General features: G+C 46.3%; 1 protein-coding gene across 1 annotated transcript in view; it reads right to left on the minus strand.

Annotated features, from left to right (window-relative positions):
• MEGF11 (multiple EGF like domains 11) overlaps positions 1–26,558 on the minus strand; it is a 479,353-nt gene that overhangs the window by 107,672 nt on the left and 345,123 nt on the right. Inside the window, exon 11 of the mRNA XM_075896878.2 lies at positions 20,097–20,271. Within this exon, the coding sequence (XP_075752993.2) occupies positions 20,097–20,271 (175 nt within the window). The remainder of the gene's footprint in view (positions 1–20,096; positions 20,272–26,558) is intronic.

The raw sequence follows: 26,558 nt of genomic DNA on the forward strand, positions 1-26,558 counted from the left end.
TCTCATTCTTATCATGATGGGATCACATCCCACCTAACCTACACACATATGGGATGTCTGGCACTGGTGATGCCAAACAGTTGACGTGTAATCAGAACGAAGAGATGATTAATAGTAACAATAATGCAGCCCTTCATCTTCCAAGCACAGCAAATATTAGCTAATTGTCGCTAAAACTAAATGATAGGCTGTTACCGCAGTGGGCAGAGATTTGGGTATGCAACACTCATTATTGTTAATTCGCCTCTAAGTATCGATAGGCTAGGTCCAAGGAACCAAATTTCATCAATAATGCAAGCTGCCAGGTCACATCCATCAGCATCAAATATTAATAGACTCATGAGAGCCAGAGCATCCATCTTCCCAGATGGCAGTCGATAACATGTCTTGTTTCTGTTCACAAGTAAGGTGCGGATTTCCTTCCCCCAAAACAGTTATTGTAAAATGGGAAGCAAAGCTTTAAAGCACACCGAGGACTTAAGTGCTACTGTGTGAACAAATTCTGGACCCTTACGGAAATAAACACTTTTCCTATTCATGATTGCCTTAACAGCATGTGTAAGCTTGTTTGTTTCTGTCAAAGGCATGTTCTTGCTAGATTTGAAACAATGGCTCTCTCATTTTAAGGGCTTGTTACAAAGCACAGTCATAAAGTCCACAGAAAGACTCTCTCTAACATCAATGCCCTTCAAGGCCTAAAAACCAGCCTTCACAGGAGAGGAAAAAAAACACACAAAACGATTGGAAATTGGTATCCAGTATTTTGATGCCAGCTGTGATTCTAAAAATGAGCAACTGTGCTAAGCGCAAAGCTGTGGCCATAATTGGTGGCTTTTGTATTTTGAATGCTTAAGAGATGAGAACATTTTTTTGAAAAGTGGATAAAATCCATTGGAAAAGTTTACTCTGCAGGACCAAACCCTGGTCCCATTAAAGCCAATGGGAAAACAGAAAAATCACTTTTTCCACGGCTTCTGCACTGCAGAAGGCTAACAGAGTTATTACTGAACATGGCCTTCGGTTCATATCATAAAAAGCTCAGCAACAGTTTTGTGCAACTGTTCTTAAGGCCCAATCATGTAAGGCGCAGCACCCTCATCTCCTAGTGGAGTCAGCAGGAATTGAGGACATCTGCTGTCCGACATATTTGACCGATAATAAATTGTACTCACTATAGGGCTAATTTGATATTCTGGAAACTGAAAGATTTATAGGATTTTTTTGGGGGGGCACCATGTGAGTTAAATATGCAGCTCCCATCAACCACAGCAGGGGATATCCCAAGCATGGGCCATCAGCGTTTCCAATGTATGCACAAAATAGATGGAATGGTTGCAGAAGGGCACGGATAGTGTCTTAAATACATAGAGATCAATAGATCAGGAAGACCAAATATGAGTGCTGTTTGTGACTGGTGTCTGTGTATCCCGATAAGCTGATAGCTATGGATTTACTCTATCAAAGTACATATTTATATGTGCATTTATACATACTATGGCACGCCTACATGCTGGCACACAGGATCTGTGCACTGGTGCAGATCACAGATACAGCTCTGTTTATTTTACTTATTTAATTGTGACATTTACAGTCAACCCAAAGTGGTTCTCTACAAACATTCCCCCAAGGTAAACATATGGTATCCAGCAAAATGAACTGGCTGAACAGACTAATTTCCCTAATGACATTCCAATGGAAATTTTAGTGCTCTCTTCTTAGGCACATTAACAGTAATATGAAACTTTGAACTTTTTATCTGTTTTCTCATCCACCCCAGACTCCAGCAATTTATTCAAGACCTTCCTATACAACATCTTTAGTTTTCCAGACATAATGATGTCCTCTGGCAGAATCCCTTCCCCCTCTGGGCGATCTTAATTACTCCCTGCAGATGTTGTTATTGGTGCTAATGATAAAATGTAGAGGAAAAAAAAAGGTTAGTGTAACAGCCATAAGGTTCTTATTTCTAGTATAATCTAGGATTTAAATGTTCAGATAATCACTGTTCTTGGGAACGGACACATTTTCCTTTACTCGGTTATTTATGCCATATGGTGTCGCTGTGGTAGATATTTCAATGCACCTGCATACTGTATTAGCCACTGGGAAGCCTCAGACGACGTGGGTTTTACCCACGAAAGTTTATGCCCTAAAACTCTGTTAGGGTGCGTCTACGCAGCACCTTAAACTCAAAATAAGATACACAATTTGCACTATGCAAATTGCGCATCTTATTTCAATTGTATTTCAAAATAGCGTCTACACGGCGCCAAATTCCGAAATAACATGCTATTCCAGCACATCCCTTAACCCTCATGGAATGAGGATAACAGGGATGCCGAAATAGTATGCCCGTTATTTTGAAAAATATTTCGAAATAACGGGTGTGTTTATTTCAATCTTTGCTTTTCTAAGAGGGGGAAAGGATGGGGAGAGGGAACATAAGAACGTCCATACTGGGTCAGATCAACGGTCCGTCTAGCCTGATATCCTGTCTGCTGACAGTGGTCAATACCAGATGTCCCAGAGGGAGGGAACACTACAGGTAATCCTCGCGTGATCCCTCCCCTGTCACCCATCTCCAGAGAAATAGAGGCGAGGGACACCATTCCTACCCATCCTGGCTAATAGCCATGGATGGACCTAGCCTCCATGAATCTATCTAGCTAGGAGGCTGATGCTTGTTTAAAGAGGGACCGTGGTGCTCCTGAAAGTACGGGGCTTGGCAGTCGTGAAGGCTGAAGTCCTACATGTCGTCATAAAGCAGTTTCAATATGACATCGGTGAAGGTTTTCCCCATTCTACTCCTCGGAGGGCATCGTCTCACTTCTGGAGACATCTATTCTAAAAGCAAGGGGTTAGTTCCGCGTCTCCAGACCCAATCAGTCCTCGGGCCTTCCAGCGAGATTAAACACAGCAATACCAATCAGTGCCACAAGTGGCAGTGATGCATTTGGAGGTGGATGTGATGTGTTGCTTTTTCTTCTAAAATCTCACCCCGTTGTCCCTCTCTGTTTAAATTACACCCGCTTACACTGATTTACCAAGGGGTGTAACTCACACTGGCACTGACGTTAGCTCTGGATTTGTCCTAATATAATATGTGGTACATGTCATAGTGAATGTAGCGTTCAAAAATCTGCCTTTTTGGTCATAATTCTGAAATTCAGTTTATTGAAAAAGGGTTTTAGTGAAACACAAAGAAAACAGAATGACTGACTTTCTGGAAAGGAGTAGTAAGTGGGGTAGTGATAGTTTAAATTGGGGTGAGGAACCTTTCCTCCCTCACATACCAGAGCCTAGGGGGGTCCAGGGTAGTAGATTTTAGTATATTTTATGGGCCCCCTATGCTCTGGGGTGGGGCCAAAAATGAGGAGTTCAGTGTGTGGGGGAGGGCTGCCAGGAAGTGGGTTTGGGATGTGGGGTCTGGGAGGGAGGGCGCAGGCGTGGGTTGGGGCTTGGCGGATCTGGGAGGGTGGTAGGGTGCAGGAGTGGGCTAGGAGTGGGAGAGCTGGGCAGGAGGTAGGGTGCAGGAACAGAGGGGGAGTGTGGGGTCTGGGCAGGAAGGGGGATGCAGGCCTGGGGGGCCAGCTCTCCAAAGCTGGCGGGGGAGAGCCCTGAGCTTTGGGGCCCGGATCCAGGCAAGCTGGGGGCCGGATTCGGCCCCCGGGCCATAGGTTCTCCACTCCCCCAGTTTACATGGTTAAATGGCTAACCAACGAGCCTGGGCTCATCGGTCAACCCTCACGGTTATATGCAAGCCCCTCCCTGTAACTGCTCTGCTGCCTCTACACCCATAAGCCAGCTCCCCATGTGCACCAGCTCCTGTGGAACGGCCTCCCACATTTACAGCAGTTACACATTTACAAAAAAACCCCAACAATTTCAACATCCCTACAAGTAAGCAAAATAAAACATACTCCCCGTCCTGTTACACAGAGATCTGAAATACGGGTGCATCAATCCCAACAATCAGAACAAGGAAGTACTGGCTACATTTCTAATGGTACAATAACCAAAGTCCCTACGGTGCATAAATGAGAGAACTGAGTGTGGGGGGAGTAGAGTCTGGAAACGGACAACAAAACAATACACGCTTGGTGTTTCAAACGCTTTTCAGTGCAGTTCTGATCGCCGTTGTAGCTAGTTATTTTTGAGCTAAGCGTGTTTTGTAAGGGGCTATTTCTGCCACCTTTACTTAGTGCCTAACTTCACAAGCAGCCCCACTGAAAAAAATAAGGGGACAGGACCTTGAATGTTGATATACATTTCAGTAGTTAAATTCCTGGACTGTTATTGTTCATTACACATAGGCTGTGTCTAGACTGCATCCCTTTTCTGTAAAAGGGATGCAAATTAAACACATCGCAATTGCAAATGAAGCGGGGATTTAAATCCCCCCACTTCATTTGCATAAACATGGCTGCCGCTTTTTTCTGGCTTGGAGCTTTGCCGGAAAAAAGCGTCAGTCTAGACGGGGATCTTTCAGAAAATAAAGCCTTTTCCGAAAGATCCCTTATTCATCTTAAAATAAGGAATAAGGGATCTTTCGGAAAAGGCTTTATTTTCTGAAAGATCCCTGTCTAAACTGGCGCTTTTTTCCAGCAAAGCTCCGAGCCGGAAAAAAGCAGCAGCCATGTTTATGCAAATGAAGCGGGGGGGATTTAAATCCCCGCTTCATTTGGAATTGCGATGTGTCTAATTTGCATCCCTTTTACGGAAAAGGGATGCAGTCTAGACACAGCCATACTGTCATATGGGTGGAAATCGGGTAAATATTGCATTTTATTAATATCAGCAGAACGGACTTAAGTGGGGCCTGCGTGTTGTGTTGCCTTGCCTTAATGTTTGTATTCATGCCCGTCAGGGTGAAAGAAGCTATTTGCATATATTTGCATATATATATTTGCATGCATATGCCACCGCACTGAAGTTGCGACCCTCAGCATGTGTTGTGAGTATCACTGTGGCTCCCAGGGCTTCCAAAGTTGAGAAGCCCTGTAATAAAGGATGGCTTCCCTTCCTTACATCACTGCTCAGGGTAGCCTGTGGGAGGCACATATTGGGGAAAAGAAGAACCAAGTACGAGCTAATGCACAGCTCTGCAGTAGGGAAGCCAGCGTAAGCTAAATGTCCAATCTGGCCCTTGAGAGCGGTTTTAGCAACACTCCCTTGAGGTCACCGGAGGTCCAGAAGCCAATGACTGGAGTCCCACCCTTTCACAAACAGCCTTTTTCCTCAGGAACATTCCCCAGCTTTGTTAACCCCTTCACGGCACCGCTGGCGAGGGGGCTCAACAGAAAGCCAACAACCTCTTAAAAAGTCACTGACGTGCAAACCCAGAAGGGACAGTGCAAGAATGCAGGCCTCAAACCTGGACCCATGGGTCCCCAGACAGGCCTCAACTGCCACCCAGCAGCTCGCCTGAATAACCAGAGACGGGAGCCAGGCAAGTGTTCGCTCCCAAAGAGACCTGCCCACAAAGCTCCTGACTGGGGGCACTTTCAGCAGCACCAGTTGGCTGGGGAGCTACTGAAACCAGAAAGAAGCAAAAGTTGTCAGGAAAACAAGAGGAATTGCTGACTGGATGCTACTGTGGACTCTGCCTATTTTTATCAGACTCCCGAGCCCGGCTTTCCTGCTTGTTTCTTTTTCTACATCCTACCCCCATTTGCTTCCCTGCCTCACTCCAGGTCCCAGTTCCTATATCTCACCCTCGATGCTGACTCTAGCTCTGGCCTTTGGTGCAGCACCTGACTAACCACTAGACATGACTGCCAGTGCTCCATCACTAGGGGTCATGTAGTGCAGACCTTTGTCAACCCCGACCATCCCTGACACGGGTTTGCCTACCCTGTTCTTAAAAACCTCCCGTGATGCTGCGTAGGTAAGAAGGCATGTTTTGGGCAAGAACTGAACAGCAAGTCACAAGCTGGCTTTTGGCTGAGGTATGTCCCCTTCTGAGAACTCAGTATGAAACACGACTTTCACTTCAATCCTCCCACACAACATACAGCAACCCTGCAGTGCAAAATGTTACAATACACCGGGCCAAACCCTTTCCTGGATGAGTCTACTCACCTCCATAGGCTTGCATCAGGGATGCATTTGGTCCATCATATTTTTCGGTTCTCCATGGGTATGGTTGTACTAGCCTGAACTGGGAAACTGATATTGCATTGTCTGCTTAACATAATTCTGGTTACTGCTACTATTCGGATCAGAGCATGTTCATTTGAAAATAACCAGGGTTTCAGCTCCAAATTGAAGTGTCAGAATACTGAAGAGTCACACTATGAAATCATGGCAATACCTTCACAGTTAAGAGGGTGAGTGTGTTAATGTAAACATGTACATACACACAGACAAGGGATGTTAAATTTTGAGTAACTGACTAATCAAATAGTCGATGCGATTTGCATTGACTGTTCGATTAGTCGATAGGGTGCCCCTGCTGTGGGGCTGTTGCTACACTTCAAAGGCGAAAGCACTGTGGGGAGCATGGGGCCAGAAGGACAGTCCCCCACTGACCCCGTGCTCCCTGTGGTGTTTCAAAGCAGCAGTTCCACGTGGAGCCTGGGGTCAATTGGGGACTTCCCTGCAGATCCTGGGCTCCGTACGGCACTGCTGCTTTGAAACACCACGGGGAGCCCAGAGTCAGGCTCAACGTGGTGTTTCAAAGTGGCAGCGCTGCACCGCTGACTCCAGGCTCCACGTGGCGCTGTCGCTTTGAAATGCCGCGTGCAGCATGGGGACATCCCAGCTGGCCCTGGGCTGCACGTAGTGTTTCAAAGAGGCAGCGCTGTGTGGAGCCTGAGGTCTGGCCCTAAGCTCCATGTGGCACTGCCACTTTGAAGTACCCCCTGCTCTTTCCCTCACCCCCTTGCTGCCTCTTTCTGATAGAGTCAGCAAGGGAGAGGGGACGCGACTAATCGTTCACATCCCTACCACAGACAGTAAATATCCCTTCAGCACTAAACCATACTTAGCTAAAGACAAGAACCCAGTGACAGGCAAATAAGACAAGAGGATGCATGCATATACATCCTGTAAAATAGACTAGTATCTGGCAGAAGTTCTATTGCCCTCATCACATGCAAAACTAAGCCGGGATCTTGGACTTACGTGCACTTTTCTAAAAAGGATAAAATGGAGCCCTCAGAGGTCACAATTAAATAGAGAATGAAATGAAAAACTACTCTGTTGTAGTCGTTTTAGCAATACTTAAGTGTTCCATCTGGAATCCGAATGACAAAAGAACATTCACTAGCAACTATGCAAAAAACCCACCGCTACGCACATAGCACCAATGAAAATATTTAAGTTTAGACGCTTAATAGTTGGAGATGAAACAGTGTATTTCCCTATCAAATTCAAATGAAGTAACTGCAGTTAGGCATTGAGTCCCTTTGGTACAGGATGAGGCTATAGAAACAAAAATACAACTTGACTTAGTCACCTTGCCAATTAAAGGTGAAAGAGAAGCAATATGTCAACTGATAACAAAGAGCAAAGCATTCAGAGCTCCCATATGAAACTAGCTCCTTTGGACCCACTTACAAAATTTTGGAGTACTGAAGTAAATAGAACAGCAGCAGAGCTTACAGAAAAAGCTAAACAAAAGAAGAAACAGGAGGAGAACTGGGACTTGACTGCTGCTGTTCTCAGATTACATGCCCTGCATGTAACTGAACAGGTATAAGAAAGGAGGACAAGAGACATGGCTCCTTAATAGAGGACGCCAATTCTGTTCTGATGTAAATTGGGGGCAATTCCATGGAAGCCAATAATTGATGCTAAAGTAAAACCTAGAATAACAGAGCAGGATTTGGCCCTCCCAGTGAAATTCCAAAAGCTCCTCTACTGGAGAGAAACAAAATAAAGGAAGTTTGCAAGGGAGAGCTGGAAAAAAAACCCACCTGCCAGGATTTCAAAACAAGAGTCATAACTTCTGCAAACCAGGCAGAAGGAACCATTGTGAACTGCATCCACTGACCTTCCTAAATATCCCCGCACAATAGTTCACCTCTTAAAAGCAAACCACAAAGGCCTGAAGGTGTAAGGGGACCCTGATGTCCCCTAGAGCCAGATGCTCGTGTGTACATTGTCAGGTTCACGGACACAAAGGCTGCCAGACAGCGTAGCTGCCTGTGTCCAGGCACAAAAGTCTAATTGGTGAGCCAACACTCCAGGGGGAGAATGAGGACAAGTTTATAGGCAGCAAGTGCCGAATGTGATGGTATAAAAGACAGGAGAAAAGCAGCTGAATTTGGAAGCCTGGGGTATTGCAATAACGGCCCTTCTGCAGGATGTCTTGCGGCTTAACATTCTGGGGCTGAGAAAACCTCCCGCTCTTGCAACTGGTAGTGACTGAACTGTGCCTGCCCAGCAGCCAGCCAAACCAATTGCAGAACCTGCTGTCCTAGCAGTGCCACTCCCCAAGGGACCAAATTTTCAAAACGGCGTCTAAAAAAGATAACAAGCCCAGAAGCTTTGGGATGAATGTGCTGCTTGTGAAAGGCGTCAGATGGACAGATCTCAGGGACGGATTTCTCTCCTTATCCATGGAAGCACTGCTGCCCTGGATTGGTGGTGTAAGCTTTGTCACATGCCCCCCACAATTGCCTTGACCTTGAGGGTGCAAGGGCGGCTCGGTCTGCCCATCAGCGCCAACGGAGATGGGATCAGTGATGTGGAGACATGCCCACTGGGGGCTGGACGGAGGCCAAATTCATTTCAGACCAGCCAAAAGAGAATTTTCAGTCGGGACTGAGTTAGCCCAGATTTGCACCATCAGCCAACGGATTCTAGGCTTATCTCCTGAACTACCCATTCCCCACGTCCACAAGGATGGCAAGTGCGGTCGATTGGGGCAAATGCAGCCATCTTTAGTGCATGCAAGCTGACAGGTCAGGAAATTCAGAGATGATCATTTTGCAGGTTTATCAAGGTGTGACCCAGTAAGACCTTTGGCACATTAGGTGTCCTTGCCAATAACCAAAGGAGAAGCGGCTCCTCTACTTGGACATGAACAAAGACAGTTCCTGGAAATGGTTTCAGGACGTCTGCGTCTCAAAAGCAACTTGTGACAGAACGCTGGCTTTCCGACGGCTGGTCCAATAGTGAATGGGGACAACCAGCAAGCTGGACTCCCATAGAGATGCTGGGACGTATTGCAGTTGAAGGATCTGGTAAAATCTGACTCATGCCATAGAGCAGGGCTGGCCAATCCGTGGATCATGAGCCACATACGGCTCTTCCCCCCCCTTAAATTGCATCTCACGAAGCCTCCCCGTGGCTCGCCCCTGTGCCCCTAGCCCCCAGTTCCCTGTGCTCACTATCTGGTGTGGCGAAGCAAAATAGCGCCAACAAGATGGCGCCGGCTGACGGGAGGTTGATGTGGCCAAAAAGCCACCCAGAGGGTACGTCTACACTAGCCCCGCAGTTCGAACTAGGGAAGCTAATGAGGGCGACCGAAATTGCAAATGAAGCGCGGGATTTAAATATCATGCGCTTCATTAGCATGTTCCCGGCCGGTCGCCATTTTGGAAATTGACTAGCCCGGAAGAACTGCTGCGTCTACATGTAGCAGAGAAGGGCGAATCCGAAATAAACCCCTTACTTCGAATTACCAGTTAAACCTCATTCCACGCGGGCAGTTCTTCCGGGCTAGTCAATTTCCAAAAATGGCAACCAGCCGGGAACATGCAAATGAAGCACGGGATATTTAAATCCCGCACTTCATTTGCAATTTTGGTCGCCCTCATTAGCCTCCCTAGTTCAACTATGGGGCTAGTGTAGACATAACCAGAGTTTTGTTTAAAGGGGCAGCGTTCCTTTTTTTCCCCCTCGACCAAACGTGATGGGGGCTTTTTTTTCCCCCCTCTACAACTTTTTTTCCCTCAGCCCTTTGCTCAAAAATGCTAACAGAATATTGGGAAACATTCATAAAGGAATATGATATAATATGGAAACTATCATATTCAGAAAGGGATATAATAGAATATGGAACATATCATATTGCCTCTATATAAACCCAAGGTATGCCCACATCTTGACTACTGCATGCAGAGGTGGTTGCCCCATCTCAAAAAAGATATATTGGAATTCTAAAAGGTTCAGAAAAGACCAACAGAAATTATTAGGGTCATGGAACAACAGCTAGATGAGAAGAGATTAATAAGACTGGGACTTTTCAACTTGGAGAAGAGACTTCTAAGGGGGGGAGGTTATGATAGATGTCTATAAAATTATGATTGGTGTGGGGAAAGTAAATAAGAAAGGATTATTTACTCCTTCCCAGAATACAAAAACTAGGGGTCACCAAATGAAATTAATAGGCAAAAGATTTAAAACAAACTCTATGCACAGTCAACCTGTGGAACTCCCTGCAAGAGGATGTTGAAAAGGCCGAGACTATAACAGGATTCAAAAAAGAACTAGATATATTCATGGAGGATAGGTCCAGCAATGGCTATCAATCAGGATGTGCAGGGCCATCCTAGACTCTGTTTGGACCTGAGTGTCAGGGAATAGATCACTTGATGAGTGTACCTGTTCATTCCCTCTAGGGTATCTGGCATTGGCCACTGTCAGCAGACAGGATACTGGGCTAGTTGGACCTTTGGTCTGTCCCAGTATGGCCGATCTTATGTATGTTCCAAAAACATCCAGGAGGAAGAGTCATAAGGCTGGTGGAATAAAGACAGGTTGCCTCCCTATCCCAGGCCAAGAGCAGGCTGTAGCCACATAAAGTCTTATTTATTTTAGGGATCTTGATGCAGGGTGTTTTTTGCTCTTGCAACTGATTATTGATTTAGCCACATCTTGCTGGCACCTGAGCAAAAAGCCACATGTGTGCACCCTCTCTGTTGGCTGTCACCACTTCTATTAGTCAGTCACCTCTATTCTGAAGCTACGGATTTAGGACTATAAATGAGCAAGTAGAAAATGCAACTTGTTTGGGCTGTTATGTAATTCATGAAATAAGACCAGGCAAATTATTTCTGTTGCCTGTAATACTCCAGCTGATTCAACAACTGCTGTGCCATAATCCTCCCCCCCATCCTGCACCAGTAAAATTTATATTGGTGATTGGTAACAAAAACACCAGGATAAAATAGTGGAATGTATTTTATACGTATAAATGAAAAAAGCTATTCACAAAGGGGGGTAAGTGATATTCTCGGTAAATCAAGGATAAAAGGAGAGAAACTCTATTGAAGAATTCCACCCCCCCCCCTTTTTAAATCTTCTGATGAGGTTCCCCGTTGCGCTGAGATGAGCTTCTACTGAAGCACTTTTAGAAGCGCCTCAAAGAGAAACTGATCATTTAAATGAATTAAAGACCCCCAAACAGATCCACTATCTCAACCCCAGGATCATTTTTCATATGAAGAATTCTGTGAAGTTTATAAAATACCTTTACTGCTGAATCAAGGGGTTGTAAGACCATGAAGAATCTCATTCATTTGCCAGTATTGCTTCGAAATGCCGCAGGATGGAACATTTGTAATAAAGATGAAAGCAAGTATGTAGAAAAATGTGATTCTTCTGATACATTTATATTTATCAGTCATGAGTGTGGGGAAAAGCACTCACTCATGAAATTCCTCCTATCTGCATGGGATGTCTACCCTGCTTAGTAAATTCAGCTAAAGGATACTAAGTTTCTGTAAGATGCTCCCTTCCTTCAAGGAACAGGAACATTTTAAAAAGCCAGGAGTGGAGAGTGGATACCATAGGTGGCAAGTTACATGGGTCTATGATGCCACCAATATTATGGAACGTGAGTCCGGCTCCACCAATGTTTGGTCTTGTATTTTCAGAGCCACGCCGTCCACGATGGACTGAGACAGTCCCCCTGGGCCCCACACTTTGGGGGACCCTGTGCTTCAGGAGGATGTGAAGTCCAGGGCAGTCTAGGGGATTAGTGGGGGTCTTGATACTAGTAGCAGCAAGCCCCAACCCACCTCTTCCTGCACCTATTCTGTCCCCTTCCCACCCACCCCCCAAAGCTCCTGCCCAATTTCTTTTTGGCTTCCACACCCTCTCTCAAGCGATGCCAGGAGAGTCTGGAGAGAGTGGGGCAGGCTGGGGCTGAGTCACTCACTGCTGCTGTTAGTTCTCCAGGCCACCCTAAAGCCTACCTCCCCTTGAAGTGTAGGGTCTGGGGTGGTCACCCTGGCCCATGCTATGGTTCTGCTTGGACCCATTCTGGGAACCATCAAAAATTCTGAAAAACTGGTGCCTCTGGGGACACCAGATGATGTTCTGTCCTGCAGAAAAAGAATGAGGGAGATCTGATGTAGGCTGAGATCATTACACCGCATAATGCAACTTGACAAGACCTGAATCAACATTCAGGACAGAAAGGCAGGCAGGCACTTTTTGTACATGCATGCACGCAGCCAAGGTAAAAATGACAAGGGTGTTCTTATTTGACCCTCTCTGCCATTCGTCATTGCTAATTCAAATTACATTCTGGCACAATGAATCTCTTCTCCCCTTTCTGCCCCCCCATTCAATCCAGGAGGTTACTATCTTTGCTATTGTGGTCCTCAGGCCAAAGTGATGGATGCATAAGATTGCAGATGAACAAACGGCTTTCTTCTCCTCGGGGACCCAGGGACAGATGCTGTGTGCGCCAGAGTCCACAGGGAACACTCAACAGACCCCTCTAGTCCTCCAAAGGCCTTTACAGATGTACAGGGTGCAGAAAGGTAGTTGGGTAGTTTTACTCATTTGGGTGTGGGCTGTCCAGGCCTATTTGTGTCTTTTATAGGAGCTGACAACTAGCCCGAGATTTTTGTTCGTGTTAATTGATGGACTATTTGTTAGGCTTGTTCTATATACTGTACTAGATTGATTTAATTATATTACACAGTGTCTACCCTGTTATTTATGGTGTATTACAAAGGACAGATTCTGCTCCAAACGTGTGCAGAACATGTATATGTAAACTCAAAGGCTGAATTTATTTCTCAGTGGGGGACCAAGTATTGCATTCAGCAACTAACACACCAAATTAAGGACTTGGGCACTCTTGGGCCCAGCGTCCTCAAAGCTCAAAGTATCTCCGCGCCGACAAAATCCCCCTTAAGCTCAAAGGGACATATATACGGTTGCCAGGTGTCTGGTAGTGACCTGGACAGTCCAGTATTATCGCCTCCTGTGCGGTAAAAAAATCAGAAAATACCAGACACCTAAAATGTCCAGTATTTTCTGATTTTTTCGCGGCCAGGAGGTGAAAATCCCGGGTGCTTACCTGGTTCCACAGCGGAGCTGTCTGGCCCGGAGCAGGAAGACAAGATGGTGGATGGCCGCCGACAGTCTGTTAGGGCCAAAAAGCCTCAAAGGCATTTTTAAAAAGGGCCATGCTGTTTTTATTTTTTTTTGCTCAACAACTTTGGTCTCTCCCCCGCTTTTTTTTTCTCAACAGAATTTCTTACCAGGTGTTTTTTTTTGGGGGTGGAGGTCGGTATGTTTGGTTAAACAATCTGGCAACCCTAGACATATATACACATAAGGACTTAAAGATCAGGATAGACTCTAAGGACATCCCTTTATTAATAGTTTTAAAATCCAGTTCTGATGGAGTAATAACAAAAGATGCAAATGACTATAGAAGTCTGAAGGACATGGTGGGGGCATTCTAAAAGAAAAAAGGCCTCTCTTATTTGAAGGCTTCAATATCTGAGATACAGGTGAGAGGATTATTCTAGGAAGGGTGGGTGAGATTCTGTGGCCTGCACTGTGCAGGGGGTCAGACTAGATGATCATAATGGTCCCTTCTGACCTTAGAGTCTATGAGTCTATGAGATCGTTATTTTTATAGTTTCCATCCCTTGCCTTACAATCTAATACAGGGATGGGCCTGTAAAGGAACTACCAATGTAGTAAAGAAAAAGAAAAGTGACAGAATGAATTCTTTCATTTTGGAGATGAAGTGCTAGCTTTGCTTGCCGGCACGCAGGGTTCAATAAAAATAGACAGGTCTTCAAAAAACTGCTGCATAAATAGATGAAACCTTTAAAGTAATACAAGTTCTGTCACCCAGATATGAAATATAGACTCGAGTAGCCGCTGAAGTAAAAGATGACCAAACACTCCATCTACAAGTGTTAAAAGTTTGCTGAAAGTGTCATGGCCTGAGAAACATGCTCATGCCTTATCTCCTTACAACACCAGACAGCAATAAAGAATCTGAAGGTAAATACATTTTTCAAAGGGAAAACAATATGCCCATAAAGAAAAGATCTCAGCAGCTAGTTAACCATGTTATCTCAGAGAGCTGCAATTAGTCCAAAAATGGAGAGTGTGAACTTTTCAGCCTGATTTCAGGAGCATATATAATGACTTGAGTAACTGGAAAGCTGATATGTATGTGCCGGAGGTTGGTTTCAAGATTTCCTTGAGAGACAGAAGGTCAGGATTCCTGTGGTCTCCTGTCATATTTAATTCATATCCTCTGGCCTTCTTTGTCTCATTTATTGAATTACAGGAATAAAATTCAGTGAACCAAAAACAAAAGAAGAAGGGTCAGCGCAAATCCTAAATTCATTTATACCCTGGTAGCACCATTGACTGGAGTGGGCTTGTAACAGTGTAAGGGAGGGCAGAATCTGGCCTCTAGATTTTTGGAAAAACAGACAGTCTAAAAATTGGGGAATGGAAAACACAGGTAGTCATTGTAACCTCCTACTGCCACCACCACAATTACTTTCAAGGCATTTATCGCGAACCATACAAAGTAACTTTCTGGGGCAGGGGTGAGTGGGTGGAATTTCTGCTTTAATCCCGTTTACAGTGGCTCCCTGTATGTGTTGATTCCTCCGTGTCACTATTGTGCATTGCCACTATACAGGCACGGCTGTGGGAGGGCTTTTCAAATGCCAGAGTGGTGGTTAAGCAGCTCAGTAATCTGGGGCTGGTCTCGTGAGTGTGTATTAAAAGTGCTAACTTCCCAGGGGGCTTGCTTGTCATTACAGTGGGTTACAGTCGTCTTAACAGCACAGCTGCGCCCCTCAGATCCCCTGCATAGGAGTGGCTGAGCAGCCGCAGGCCCAACCACTGCTCTGTTGCTGCTGGAGCAGCTGTGGGGCAGCTCTGCAGCCAGCAGAACATTTTGTTTTGCCCGACTCCCGTGGACCTCCCATCACACAGCCCACTTTCTGCTTGTGCAGTGTCCAAGATCAGAACTAAATGTAGTAATAATCGTTTGTCTCCTCTACCCAATGCCGCATTACCTCAAACTTGACGATAAAATACTTCCATTTGTATTGTCAAGATGACTCTCTGGGCCACCTCAGCACGTAGACACAGTAACCTTCCGCCACGCTCTGGGCCACCTCATCACGTACACACAGTAACCTTCCGCCATGCTCTGGGCCACCTCATCACGTACACACAGTATCCTTCCGCCACGCTCTGGGCCACCTCATCACGTACACACAGTATCCTTCCGCCACTCTCTGGGCCACCTCAGCACGTAGACACAGTAACCTTCCGCCACGCTCTGGGCCACCTCATCACGTACACACAGTAACCTTCCGCCACGCTCTGGGCCACCTCATCACGTACACACAGTATCCTTCCGCCACGCTCTGGGCCACCTCATCACGTACACACAGTATCCTTCCGCCACTCTCTGGGCCACCTCATCACGTACACACAGTAACCTTCCGCCACGCTCTGGGCCACCTCATCACGGACACACAGTATCCTTCCGCCACTCTCTGGGCCACCTCATCACGTACACACAGTATCCTTCCGCCACGCTCTGGGCCACCTCATCACGTACACACAGTAACCTTCCGCCACGCTCTGGGCCACCTCATCACGTACACACAGTATCCTTCCGCCACGCTCTGGGCCACCTCATCACGTACACACAGTAACCTTCCGCCACGCTCTGGGCCACCTCATCACGTACACACAGTATCCTTTCGCCACGCTCTGGGCCACCTCAGCACGTACACACAGTATCGTTCCGCCACGCTCTGGGCCTCCTCATCACGTACACACAGTATCCTTTCGCCACGCTCTGGGCCACCTCAGCACGTACACACAGTATCCTTCCGCCACGCTCTGGGCCACCTCATCACGTACACACAGTATCCTTCCGCCATGCTCTGGGCCACCTCAGCACGTACACACAGTATCCTTCCGCCATGCTCTGGGCCACCTCATCACGTACACACAGTAACCTTTTGCCACTTTCTGGGCCACCTCATCACGTACACACAGTATCCTTCTGCCACGCTCTGGGCCACCTCATCACGTACACACAGTAACCTTTTGCCACTTTCTGGGCCACCTCATCACGTACACACAGTATCCTTCTGCCACGCTCTGGGCCACCTCATCACGTACACACAGTATCCTTCCGCCACTCTCTGGGCCATCTCATCACGTACACACAGTATCCTTCCACCACTCTCTGGACCACCTCATCACATACACACAGTATCCTTCCGCCACCCTCTGGGCCACCTCATTACACACACACAGTATCCTTCTGCAACTATCTACCTCATTAATTACATACACACTAGGGATGTTAAATTTTGATTAATCAGCTAATCGAGTAGTGAATGGAATTTCCATCGACTACTCAATTAGTCGATGGGGGGGGGGCGCTCGCTATCCCACTGCGCTTCTCCCTTTGAAAAGTACAGGAGCCACCCAGGGCTCTTGTATATTTCCAAGGGAAAGAGGCAGCGGGATCCTGGGCCAAGGGGGAGCAAAGCAGTCCCCACTGGCACGGGTTCCCCTCTGTGCCTTTTCCTTTGAAATGTACAAGAGCCGCAGACAGCTCCTGTACATTCCAAAGGGAGAGATGCAGCAGTGGGACTAGCACAAGCAGAGAACCATTTCAATCCCCGCTCGTGCCATTTCTCTGCTGCTCCCTCTCTCCCGCGGCCATGGTGCTAATGGGTGGGACTGGCTTTTAAGCTGGCTTCCCCCAGTACCAGCTAGTTCTCCCCCCCACTTGTTGCCTCTCTCTGACAGAGGGAACAAGGGGGGGGAGCAATTAGTCGAGTTTCTATTAGACTATCCGATAAGCATTTGCTTATCGGGTAGTCAACTAGTCACTTACAGCCCTGTTTACATACCACAACCTTCTGCCTGCTTCTCCTTCAGCACCAATGGCAGCCCTTCCTCAGCTCAGATACAATGTCCTTCCCGCCTGCTCATGCAACAATTCCGCTCTGATTGTTTCCATTCCCTGGGTGCCGATGGTCACATGCAGTTGAATTGTTACAGAGAAAGAAAAAGTTCAGTGTGTGGACTAGCCTCAGCTCACACAAAGTTTCTATCTGCCCTATAAAATTAGTAGATGTGTAAAGTGTAAATACATGGACATATCCTTGGTACCTATATTTAGTATTCAGAATCACAAGTCATCTATAGGGCTTGAACCTATGGAGTTCGTGTAGGCAGTGGACCAGATTCTGTTCTCACTTCCACCAATGTAAATCTCATCTGTTACACTAGTCCAAGTCCACAGTAAGTGAGGGAAGCAATTAACTCCCAGTGAGTTATTCCTTGCAAGGTCAGGATTTAGTTAAGCATAATTAGGAAAATGGGAAAATTGCACAGATCAGTTAGGTTTTTCAGACCTCCCTTAGGGCTGTTCTTCACACAGTTTTTGTACCACTTCAACTATACTGGTTTAGAAACCAATACTGTTTAAGTGGTCTAATCCCCTAGTGAGGGCACAGCTTTTTCTGTACCTTTTTAGAAACAAGCTGTCTCTATATAAGCGCCTTTAATACCAGCATAAGTCACTTTTGGAGACATCTATGGAGATCTGGAAGCAGACCTTCATCCAAAATATTCATCAAGCAAAATAAAGATATAAAATGCTCTGAAACTCCATCCAAGATATTTTAGCTGGCCAATATTTTGCTTTGGCATTTTAATTTTTAGAAACGTCACACCTAACAAATATACTCCCAGCAACCCTGTACGTTTTTTATTTTTGAAACTTAAATCTGTTTAACTTCTAGAAATGTAGCACACCACTCACTCACATTTTGACTTATGGAACGGCTATGTTTCCTCTTAAATACATTTAGCAAAGGTGACCAGATGCCTTGTGTTTTGAATGGCTTGTTCTGCATCCCAACAAAATTCCCAGTCTTGGCTGCCTTTGCAGATGACTCATCTTGAAACCCTGCCCAGCTGTCCTGGCACAGACAAGGCACGGCAAAGTTAAAAAACAGGCCATCTGTGCAAGAGAAGTGGGTAGAGGAAGTTGTTTGCCAGAAAAAGGCCCTGCTATTTCTTGGTCACTACACTTTCTAGCTATCCAACAAACTGCAGCATTCTGGATTCAACTGATCTGCCTTTGCAGCTGTTCTCAACATCCTCCTATCTAACACGAAACCTTTTACCTTAGCTATGGAAACTTCTGTTTAGGTCCAACACTTTTGTATTGTGTCAGATTTTTACTCTCACATTAATTCTTTCCAATTACATGTCACGGTTGCTGTCCTCTTGGCTACGTGTAACGAGCTCCACATTAGGGAAACAAGCACGAAACCATTCATTTATGCCAACCCTGAATAATTAGCTCTGTCCAGTTCCATACCAGCGGCACTCGATTGTCTGTGCGGCCACGTGCCAGACACCCACATTCAGAAACACTTCTGTCGCTCCCAGGGCTGATGGAGTCCCCCACTACCTGTGAGGGTCGCGCGTGCGCATCTGGGGCTGGCTCTGGTCTCAAGCTAACACTGAAATGAGCTGCTCTGTGTCTTGAGAAGGTCCTGGCCCTACTGCATCTATAGCACAGCCTGCAGGCTGCTGCATGGCAGAGCATTAATATTTGCTCAGCAGGGCAGAAGGGACTCGAGGAGGGGAGAAAAGGTGGCTGAGATACTGCTGAATCTTCTTTGCAGTCTATATCACCTAGCATCTGAATGAACTATTGTAACTCGATTCATCTGGCATGCACATGAATGACAAATACTCTTCAGAGGCAATAAATTAGCAATTTCAAGGCTTTACATCCCCTCATGGACTAATTGCCAGAGATTATAGTACATTATGAGAAAGCAATGATACTAATGCCTAAATATGCTTCAGTGACTATAGAGCTATCCTCAATAACCATGCAGCTTAAATGTCAGTGCAAGAAGGCTCTTTATTAGGAGATTAAATATTATTTTGAAGCAAGGTGATAGGATTTTACTGTGCTTTCATCTTTGCAGGAATGCAGTTGGGGAGCAATATATATTTTTACTAACAGGAAGAGTAAAGGGTCCCAAGTATTTGTATGCTGTAAATCTGAATGGCATTCCTGGTAAACAAGGGGATCTTTAGTTTGCTGTTGCTGTTAGCATGCTGTGGGTCTGATTTCCCCCTCTAGCTTTTGGTGGTTTCCTAGTGGCTGGATTCACTCTTGATTTATGCCTGTGCTAATGAGTGGAAAATTAGTCTCCATGGGCTGTATTTAAAAAAAAAAGGCTTAAGCCAATTAGATGCACAACAACTACTGACTCACCATAGGAGTTAGGTACTTACTATCCTTAGGCACTTTTGAAAATCCTACCCCACGCGTCTCCAAATGTGTACTTCATTGAGACAACTGCTGAAGGGCAGACCGGAACACCGACCCTCAGGCTCAACTTTGAATCTGTCCTTGCCCAATTCTGGGGACTCCGGTTGGGAATCATCAGAAGACCATGTGACCTATACCCATAGACTCATAGAACACTAGAACTGGAAGGGATTTCGAGAGGTCATCGAGTCCAGTCCTCCGCCCTCAAAGCAGGACCCAGTATGGTCTAGACCATCCCAGACAGATGCTCTAAACTGCTCTTAAATATCTCCAGAGATGGAGATTCCACAACCTCTCTAGGCAACTTATTCCAAACTCTGACAATTTGGAAGTTTTTCCTAATGTCCAACCTAAACCTCCCTTGCTGCAATTTAAGCCTATTGCTTTTTGTCCTATCCTCAGAGGCCAAGGAGAACAATTCCCATCCCCCCCCACCTCCTTGTGACACCCTTTTAGATACCATGAGACTTAGTTTTTGCAGCCCCTCCCCATGTTAGATACCCAGTTATTTTTGTCCCTCTCTCACCATATATCCGGGAGCACAGGTGCATTTCCCTGTCACGCTACCGCAATCTGCACCGTTCCGGCAAAGACAGGTCAGCTGGCAGCCTTCCCCATAATATCCAGGAGGACAGGTGTCGTTGCAATATAGTCCAGCCGAGCCAGCTTTACAGGTACATTCTCCAGAGAGCGGATGGCAGCTAATGAAGAAAGACAGGAGTTATGGAAAAGCAGAGACGAATAAACAATCCTCTTTGTAACTAGCAAGGGCACCTTAAAGTAGAAAATCCCAAGTAAAACATCGCTCAGAGTTAGATTATCAATTAACTGGCACTTTCCCCCCATTCAAACCAATGTGGGTTTTGGCATCGAGACCAATGGGAGCAGGACTGGGTGGGACTTAAGCTCAATAGGGTCAGTTAAAGATGGGCAGGGGTGAGGTCCAATTGGAAGGCAGCAATAAACTAAAGGAGAAGGAAATCACTGTCTAGTGGTCACAGAGGAAAGGGGCCCTGAACAGAATCCCTCCCCCACCCTTGTGGCATGGAGACGAGTGACCGCAGGGCAGAGTCGTCAGAAAGGGCAGCTAAATGGGAAAGAGGGAACACGTACATGGAAACCTCTCGCAAAAGGATTGACCCTGGGATCCCCAGCTACATCAGGGGCCTCCCAGGCACTGTCTGGAACCTGGGCACAGGACTGGAGACAAGAGGCGTCCAGCGACAAATTCTCAGGGGTGCAGAGAGGCGAGCCAGGGCTTCTTGCGTGGAGTGAGCGGGACCCCCCGGGACACTCGACGGTGCCTGAAGGCTGAAAGGCGAGCGCTGCCAATAGCCTTCAAGTTCCATTTTTACTAAGGCCCCGTTGCACCCACGTGGCAGCTGAAAGGGGACAAAGTATACCTAAGAACCAGGCTGGAATTGTGCCTGGTCTTTGTGCAAGTGGCCATGGTGGGGAGAGGACAAGCATCCTTCTTCCCTCTGCTCCCACGTTTTCCCATGCCACGAAGCAGCCAGTGAGCACCCATTTGTGCCCCCCCCCTTCCTCTCTGCTGTGCAGAAATTGCTCCCTCCTAGCTCTCCCTGGGGTCATGCAAAGGGAGCACAGCCATTACCCTTGCCTCTCCTCTCCACTGGCCAACAAAGCCAGCTGGATGCAGAGGAGAGAGCACGTTGGATCCTCCAGTGGGCAAATTTCTCCAGAGTTCTGGGGTTATTCAGGGAAGCATTACGTTACTTCTGGGGCTCCGCCCTAGAAGTCTGTGGTGCAGGGGAGCCGACAGCTTCCACAGGCCCCCAAACAAGGTGCAGCTCTGCACCCCCAAAAGAGGCAGGGCTTCAGGTGGAAGGGACGGGGACCGGGCAACCGGCCCTCAGCGCCGCCTGCACCATAGTGCACCACCCTCCCCAGCGCTCAGAGCTGCCATGGTGTCTTTATTGCGCTATCTGACCCTCTGGCAGAGAGAAGAGGAATAATGCAACAAGTGGGGACTACTTCTACTACTCTCGAAAGCAAAATCGGTATATACGGAGAGAACATTCTTAGAACCTTCTTCCTGGGGCTTCCCAATCCACGGTTCCATTTACTGCTTATAGTTAATTATCGGCATGTCTTGAGTGAATGGGTTTCTTCGTAGCGATGCCATTCATATCCTCTGTCTTCCGTTTAAAGGTAAGCTCATACAGCATGGCTTGTGAGCGTATTTTATGCACTTGGGTGAAGAGATTAGTCACACATTGTTGTGACTAAGAATCACCACATTTTGGGGCTGTCATATGTTTTCATCATAAATAGTGTTTTACCGACTAATTAAAACAATTCATCAGTCTAATGAACCACCAGCCATGAAATTCTCCTGACAAAGCACCCCTGAAATGATGGTGGCTCGCACAGCACCTCTTCACATTTAGATAAAAATAATAAAAGCTCATTTTTTCTCCCTGCACATCTATTCATCATTATCTAATGGGAGCAGAAAGCCAAACATTAAAGAAATATTTCTGGAGTGGATTTTTTGTTTCTTTGGTTTTGTTTCTACTGCACGTATGATAGGGCTTCTCCGGTGCAGCATCTGTTGTCTAAATTAAATCTTTCAAAAATAATATATGATCACAGCAGTCTGAATCAGTCTGTGACAACTCAATTGAAAATACTCTACCCCGTAAGCATTTCTGCTTCAAGGCTGGCTCTTTTATCAAACAGGACAGCTTTTTTGCATGGGATATAGGCTATTTATTAAGGGCAAAATTCATCCTACCCGCTCCCCTCCCCCCCAGCTTGAATAACTGGCATGGTTCGGGGAGCTGCAAAAAAGAGTTAGGGGGGAAGGAATCCGCCCCCAGGACAGATGTGTGGCAGCTCTGTCATCCCTCCATGGAGCCGATTCCACTTCCAGACCAGGGCCACGATCTTGTGCCTTTGGATTCACATAATCAGCCAGATGGAGCCAAGGTGTTTTTTCTCCCAAAGTCCAAGTATATCAGAGCAATCAGACTGCTTTTTTTTCCTCAGGCTCGGCACTTGTACTCCTTAGGATTCTCAGAATAGCCTGTATGTTCCATTAAAGAATGCAGCTACCAAAGAACCAGGAAACTCCTCTAAACAAAACTTCATGGTATCTTTTTTATATTCTGTGGACATAGAAACAGTAGGCAAACATCCTATGGAGAATACAGTGCACTGAAACATAATATTAATCTTTGATAGCCATGTTGTATTGACGGACAGCCTTACTCATGGACTTATATATGTCAGAAGTTGGTAAAAAAAAAAATCTGAGTTCTCCGCCACAACTCACTAGAAGATCTTGGTCAAGTCACTCACCCTCTCTGCATCTCAATTTTTCCATCTGTAAAATGCCCTTTTAGATTTATAATTGATAGTTCCATAAGTATTGAGTTATTATTGCAGGAGCTTTGCTACTTGTAAACCATGCCACTGCATTCTAACGTCAATAGAGTTACATACAAATCTAAATGAAGTCCCTTATTATGAAAACTGAGAGAATTAGTTCAGAACCTCCTCTTCTGTTGTTTCTTCTTTGCATCAGCTTTCTGCAAAAATCCTATCAATGTTTAAACAACTATATTATATATATATATAATTCAGTGAATTTAATTCACCACGTACAGCAGGTCAAGGTGACACTGTTTTAGACTTTAGACTCAGGAAGGGTAAAAGTTTTAAGTAAGACAAGAAATTCCATTAACAAATCAGATAAACGTGCTTAATCCCTCCCCTCCCCATTCTAAAAATGTACCCTCCAAGCCCATCTGTCCACGTTACGCTCTGGCAGCCTGATGGATAACGCATACAAGAAATTTCTCCCTGCCAACCAGTAAGCTGCAATTAAGAAGCACAAACAATATAGACAAGCCAATGGGCTGATCAGGGAACACAAGACCCGTGGACACATCACAAAGGGAAGCTCAATAGCATCTGGGCCAGGGCAGGCAGTAGCCCTAGGCAGCAACCAGGGGGTGATGCTTGAGGGGAGGAAAAGTAGTCTGTGCCTTTGCAAATGCCTGGCTGAGCTGCAAAATTATTTAGTGATGTGGGGAATTAGCATGTCTGAGCAGGGTGAAGCAGTCACCTGCCTGCAGCAATGTTCCCTCTCATCTTTTCCAGCCAGGGGCCTGCGGAGGCTGTTGGCTTCCCCGTTCAGCTGCAATACAGCCCTAGGTTCAAGGGAAAATACCACAGGGAAAGTTCCATGGAGGTTAGCCCTGATGACCCCATCCAACAGAGTCGCAAAACATCTCCCCCTGCTGGAGTCTCACTTGCTCCCAAGAGGTTTCGTCACAACCCCACAGCTCCAAGTCCAGGGCGGTGCACAGCTGGGAGGTCCAGGAAAGAAATCCTAGCACCAGGAGTCAGAATTCCCGCCTTGCTCTACTGTTGCTAGTGGGGACAAGCATTTGCTGCTGGCCCATACAAGCAGTAAATTGCTAAAACCCAACGCTGGCTCAGCTGCACTGGCAGCAAGCTGAGGAGAGGAAGACAAGATGAAGGCCAGGAGAAAGTCGTAGGGGAGTAAACCCTTCACTCTCTTGCAGACCTGGGCTCAATGTCCTGGTAGACACAGAGCAAGAGTGCGGCTCCTTACTTCCTCTGCTTCCTGGGGTATACAGCTCAAGTGACCATCTCGCCCTCTTCATGCTGGGATTGGCTGAAGCCTTGTATGGAAGTTCTCCGAATGCCTTGGTGCAGGAATTATTGGGTCTCTCTCATGCAGACGGCCAGATGAGATGATCATAATGCTCCCTTCAAGCGTTCTCTCTGATTCTATGGGCATGTCTACACTAGGAAATGATTTCAAAATAACTACACTCCATTTAATAACGCCCGAAATAACAAAATTGAAACAACGTGTCCTCACTACAGGGAAGCCTCAAAATGAGTCCGAGGCTGGCTTCGGTATTGTGGATTCGCTAGCTCGACTCAGAGGCCCAAGAAGCACCTGGGAGTAATTAGTTTGAATGACTCCGGGGACTCATTATTTTGAAATAGCAGTCCTGGAGCGTCCACACTCCTGCTATTTCGAAATAACTATTTCAAAATTAGCGTTATTCCCCGAGGAAAGCAGGAGTACAGATTTTGAAATAAGCAGCCTGTTATTTCGAAATAACGGGCTTGGTAGTGTGGATGCTCTGCTTACTAATTCGACCTAAGGGGGGTTATTTCAAAATAAAATCCTAGTGTAGACCAGGTCTATGAAGACGTTGAAGCTTATCTTTTACTCCAGATAGGGTCCTCTTCTCCCCCCCCCTCCCCAAAAAGCTACAGTTTAAGCTAGTTGTCCAAGGACTGAACTGAACAGGACAAAACCTTTGCCAGAAAAAGCAGCAGGCCTCTCCCATCCCCTATCCAATAGTTAATAATACCTCAGGTTGTGAAGGTCACAAAACGAACAAGCCACCAGCTTTTAATGGCATTTTTGGAAAGCAGATGACTGTCCATGTCGGAAACCGAGTCACTTTGGAGGCCAGCCACCTCAGGAGTGATACAATCTTGGTAAGAAATGCTCTAGGTGGGAGCAAGTCGAAATTTGGTACAAAGAGTTGTTCAGAATAGGTAATGTCTTTGGAGAAGGTCATTTCCTATCAACTCAGAACTCCTTGGCTCAGAAACTGACAGGGTTCTGCAGAGTTCATTGAAAAGTGAAAGGCTGAAATACCATCGATGAATGGAAGAACACGTCCAGATCGACAGCTCGCGGGTATCTCTTTGTTCCGCCACAGCGGTGATAAGATGTAGGAAAAAGACAGATTTTATCAATGGAGAGACTAGACTCATTTATTAAGGAGAGCAAGATCTCATCTTGAGCAGATGCTGCTGCAAGTGAAGCTGATGAGGCCAAGATGGAAGGAAAGGCACTGTCTGGGCCAGGCCTACTGACGGAGTGGGGGAAGACAATTGCCCAGGGGCCTGGTGTTTCAAAGGCAACTCCCACTCCATTGCTCTGCGGGGCGCTGAGGGCGGGGTGGGAGGACCCAGCGCTGTGCTCTGGGCAGCGCTAAGGGCTAACTGTCATTGGCCCCTCCCCTTTCTCCTGAGGCTCCACCCCTTCCAGGGCCGTGGAGCCAGGTCCCCTCCCATACTTTGCCCTCGGGCCCCTAATGGCTGTTGGCCCCGTTGGATTGGACAGAAACCAGGAACAGCTTAGCTGTAGAAAGTAACTAACTATTACAGGGAATGAAAGCTAAGAGAGGTTAGTCTGTCTGAAAACACAGGCCCTAACCCGTCTTGGCACACTGTTTATCCTAGCCTGTCCCCAGGCGAGCCAGCCACCTCTGAAAGGACCCTTTGTTGTCCCTCAGGGGGTGCTCATTGTTGGGAGCACTATTATGAATTACTGTGGTTAATATAAATAAGTGTGGTGAGTAATTTTGATATGGCCTCGTACGTGTGAATTTGCTAGAGGACTCGGGGAGCAGGATTCTCTTAACATTACATAGATGGTGTAGAAATCTACTGGCAGTGTTAACATTATATTTGAATGGTTAATAAAGGTTCTAGCTGCATGTGTGTTTCAACATTGAACTTTGGAACCGATCAGCTGAGGACCTGCTCACCGGATAAACAAACTGTAAAAACATGCGATCAGTGGGCTTGGTAGAGGCTGATCGGGCTCAAAATGACACTTTCGGATGGCATCACACTAGATGCTCAAGCGAGTGACTGATGAGAGGGTAAATGTTGACTGAGCTTTGGTCTGTATCTGTTTTACAGTCCCGCTTCCCAAATATTAATTAGAGAAAATCCATAATGAAATGCCCACAGGGCACATTTCTAAGACATGACTCCTTTGAGAGCAGCAGGGATAAAATGTTAAGAATATCATAGGTTTGTTAGTCCCTCAATTAACAGCTGATGATGTCCGTGACCCTGTGAGACAGAAGACCTCAGGGTAACAGAGAACCTGTTTGGGGGGAGGAGGGACAGTTGACAAGCAGAGTACCTGAAAGCAGAGGGGAAAGAAGAAAAG

Source organism: Pelodiscus sinensis, chromosome 14 (assembly GCF_052426305.1).
Source record: "Pelodiscus sinensis isolate ZL-2025 chromosome 14, ASM5242630v1, whole genome shotgun sequence".
Lineage (NCBI taxonomy): Eukaryota > Metazoa > Chordata > Testudines > Trionychidae > Pelodiscus > Pelodiscus sinensis.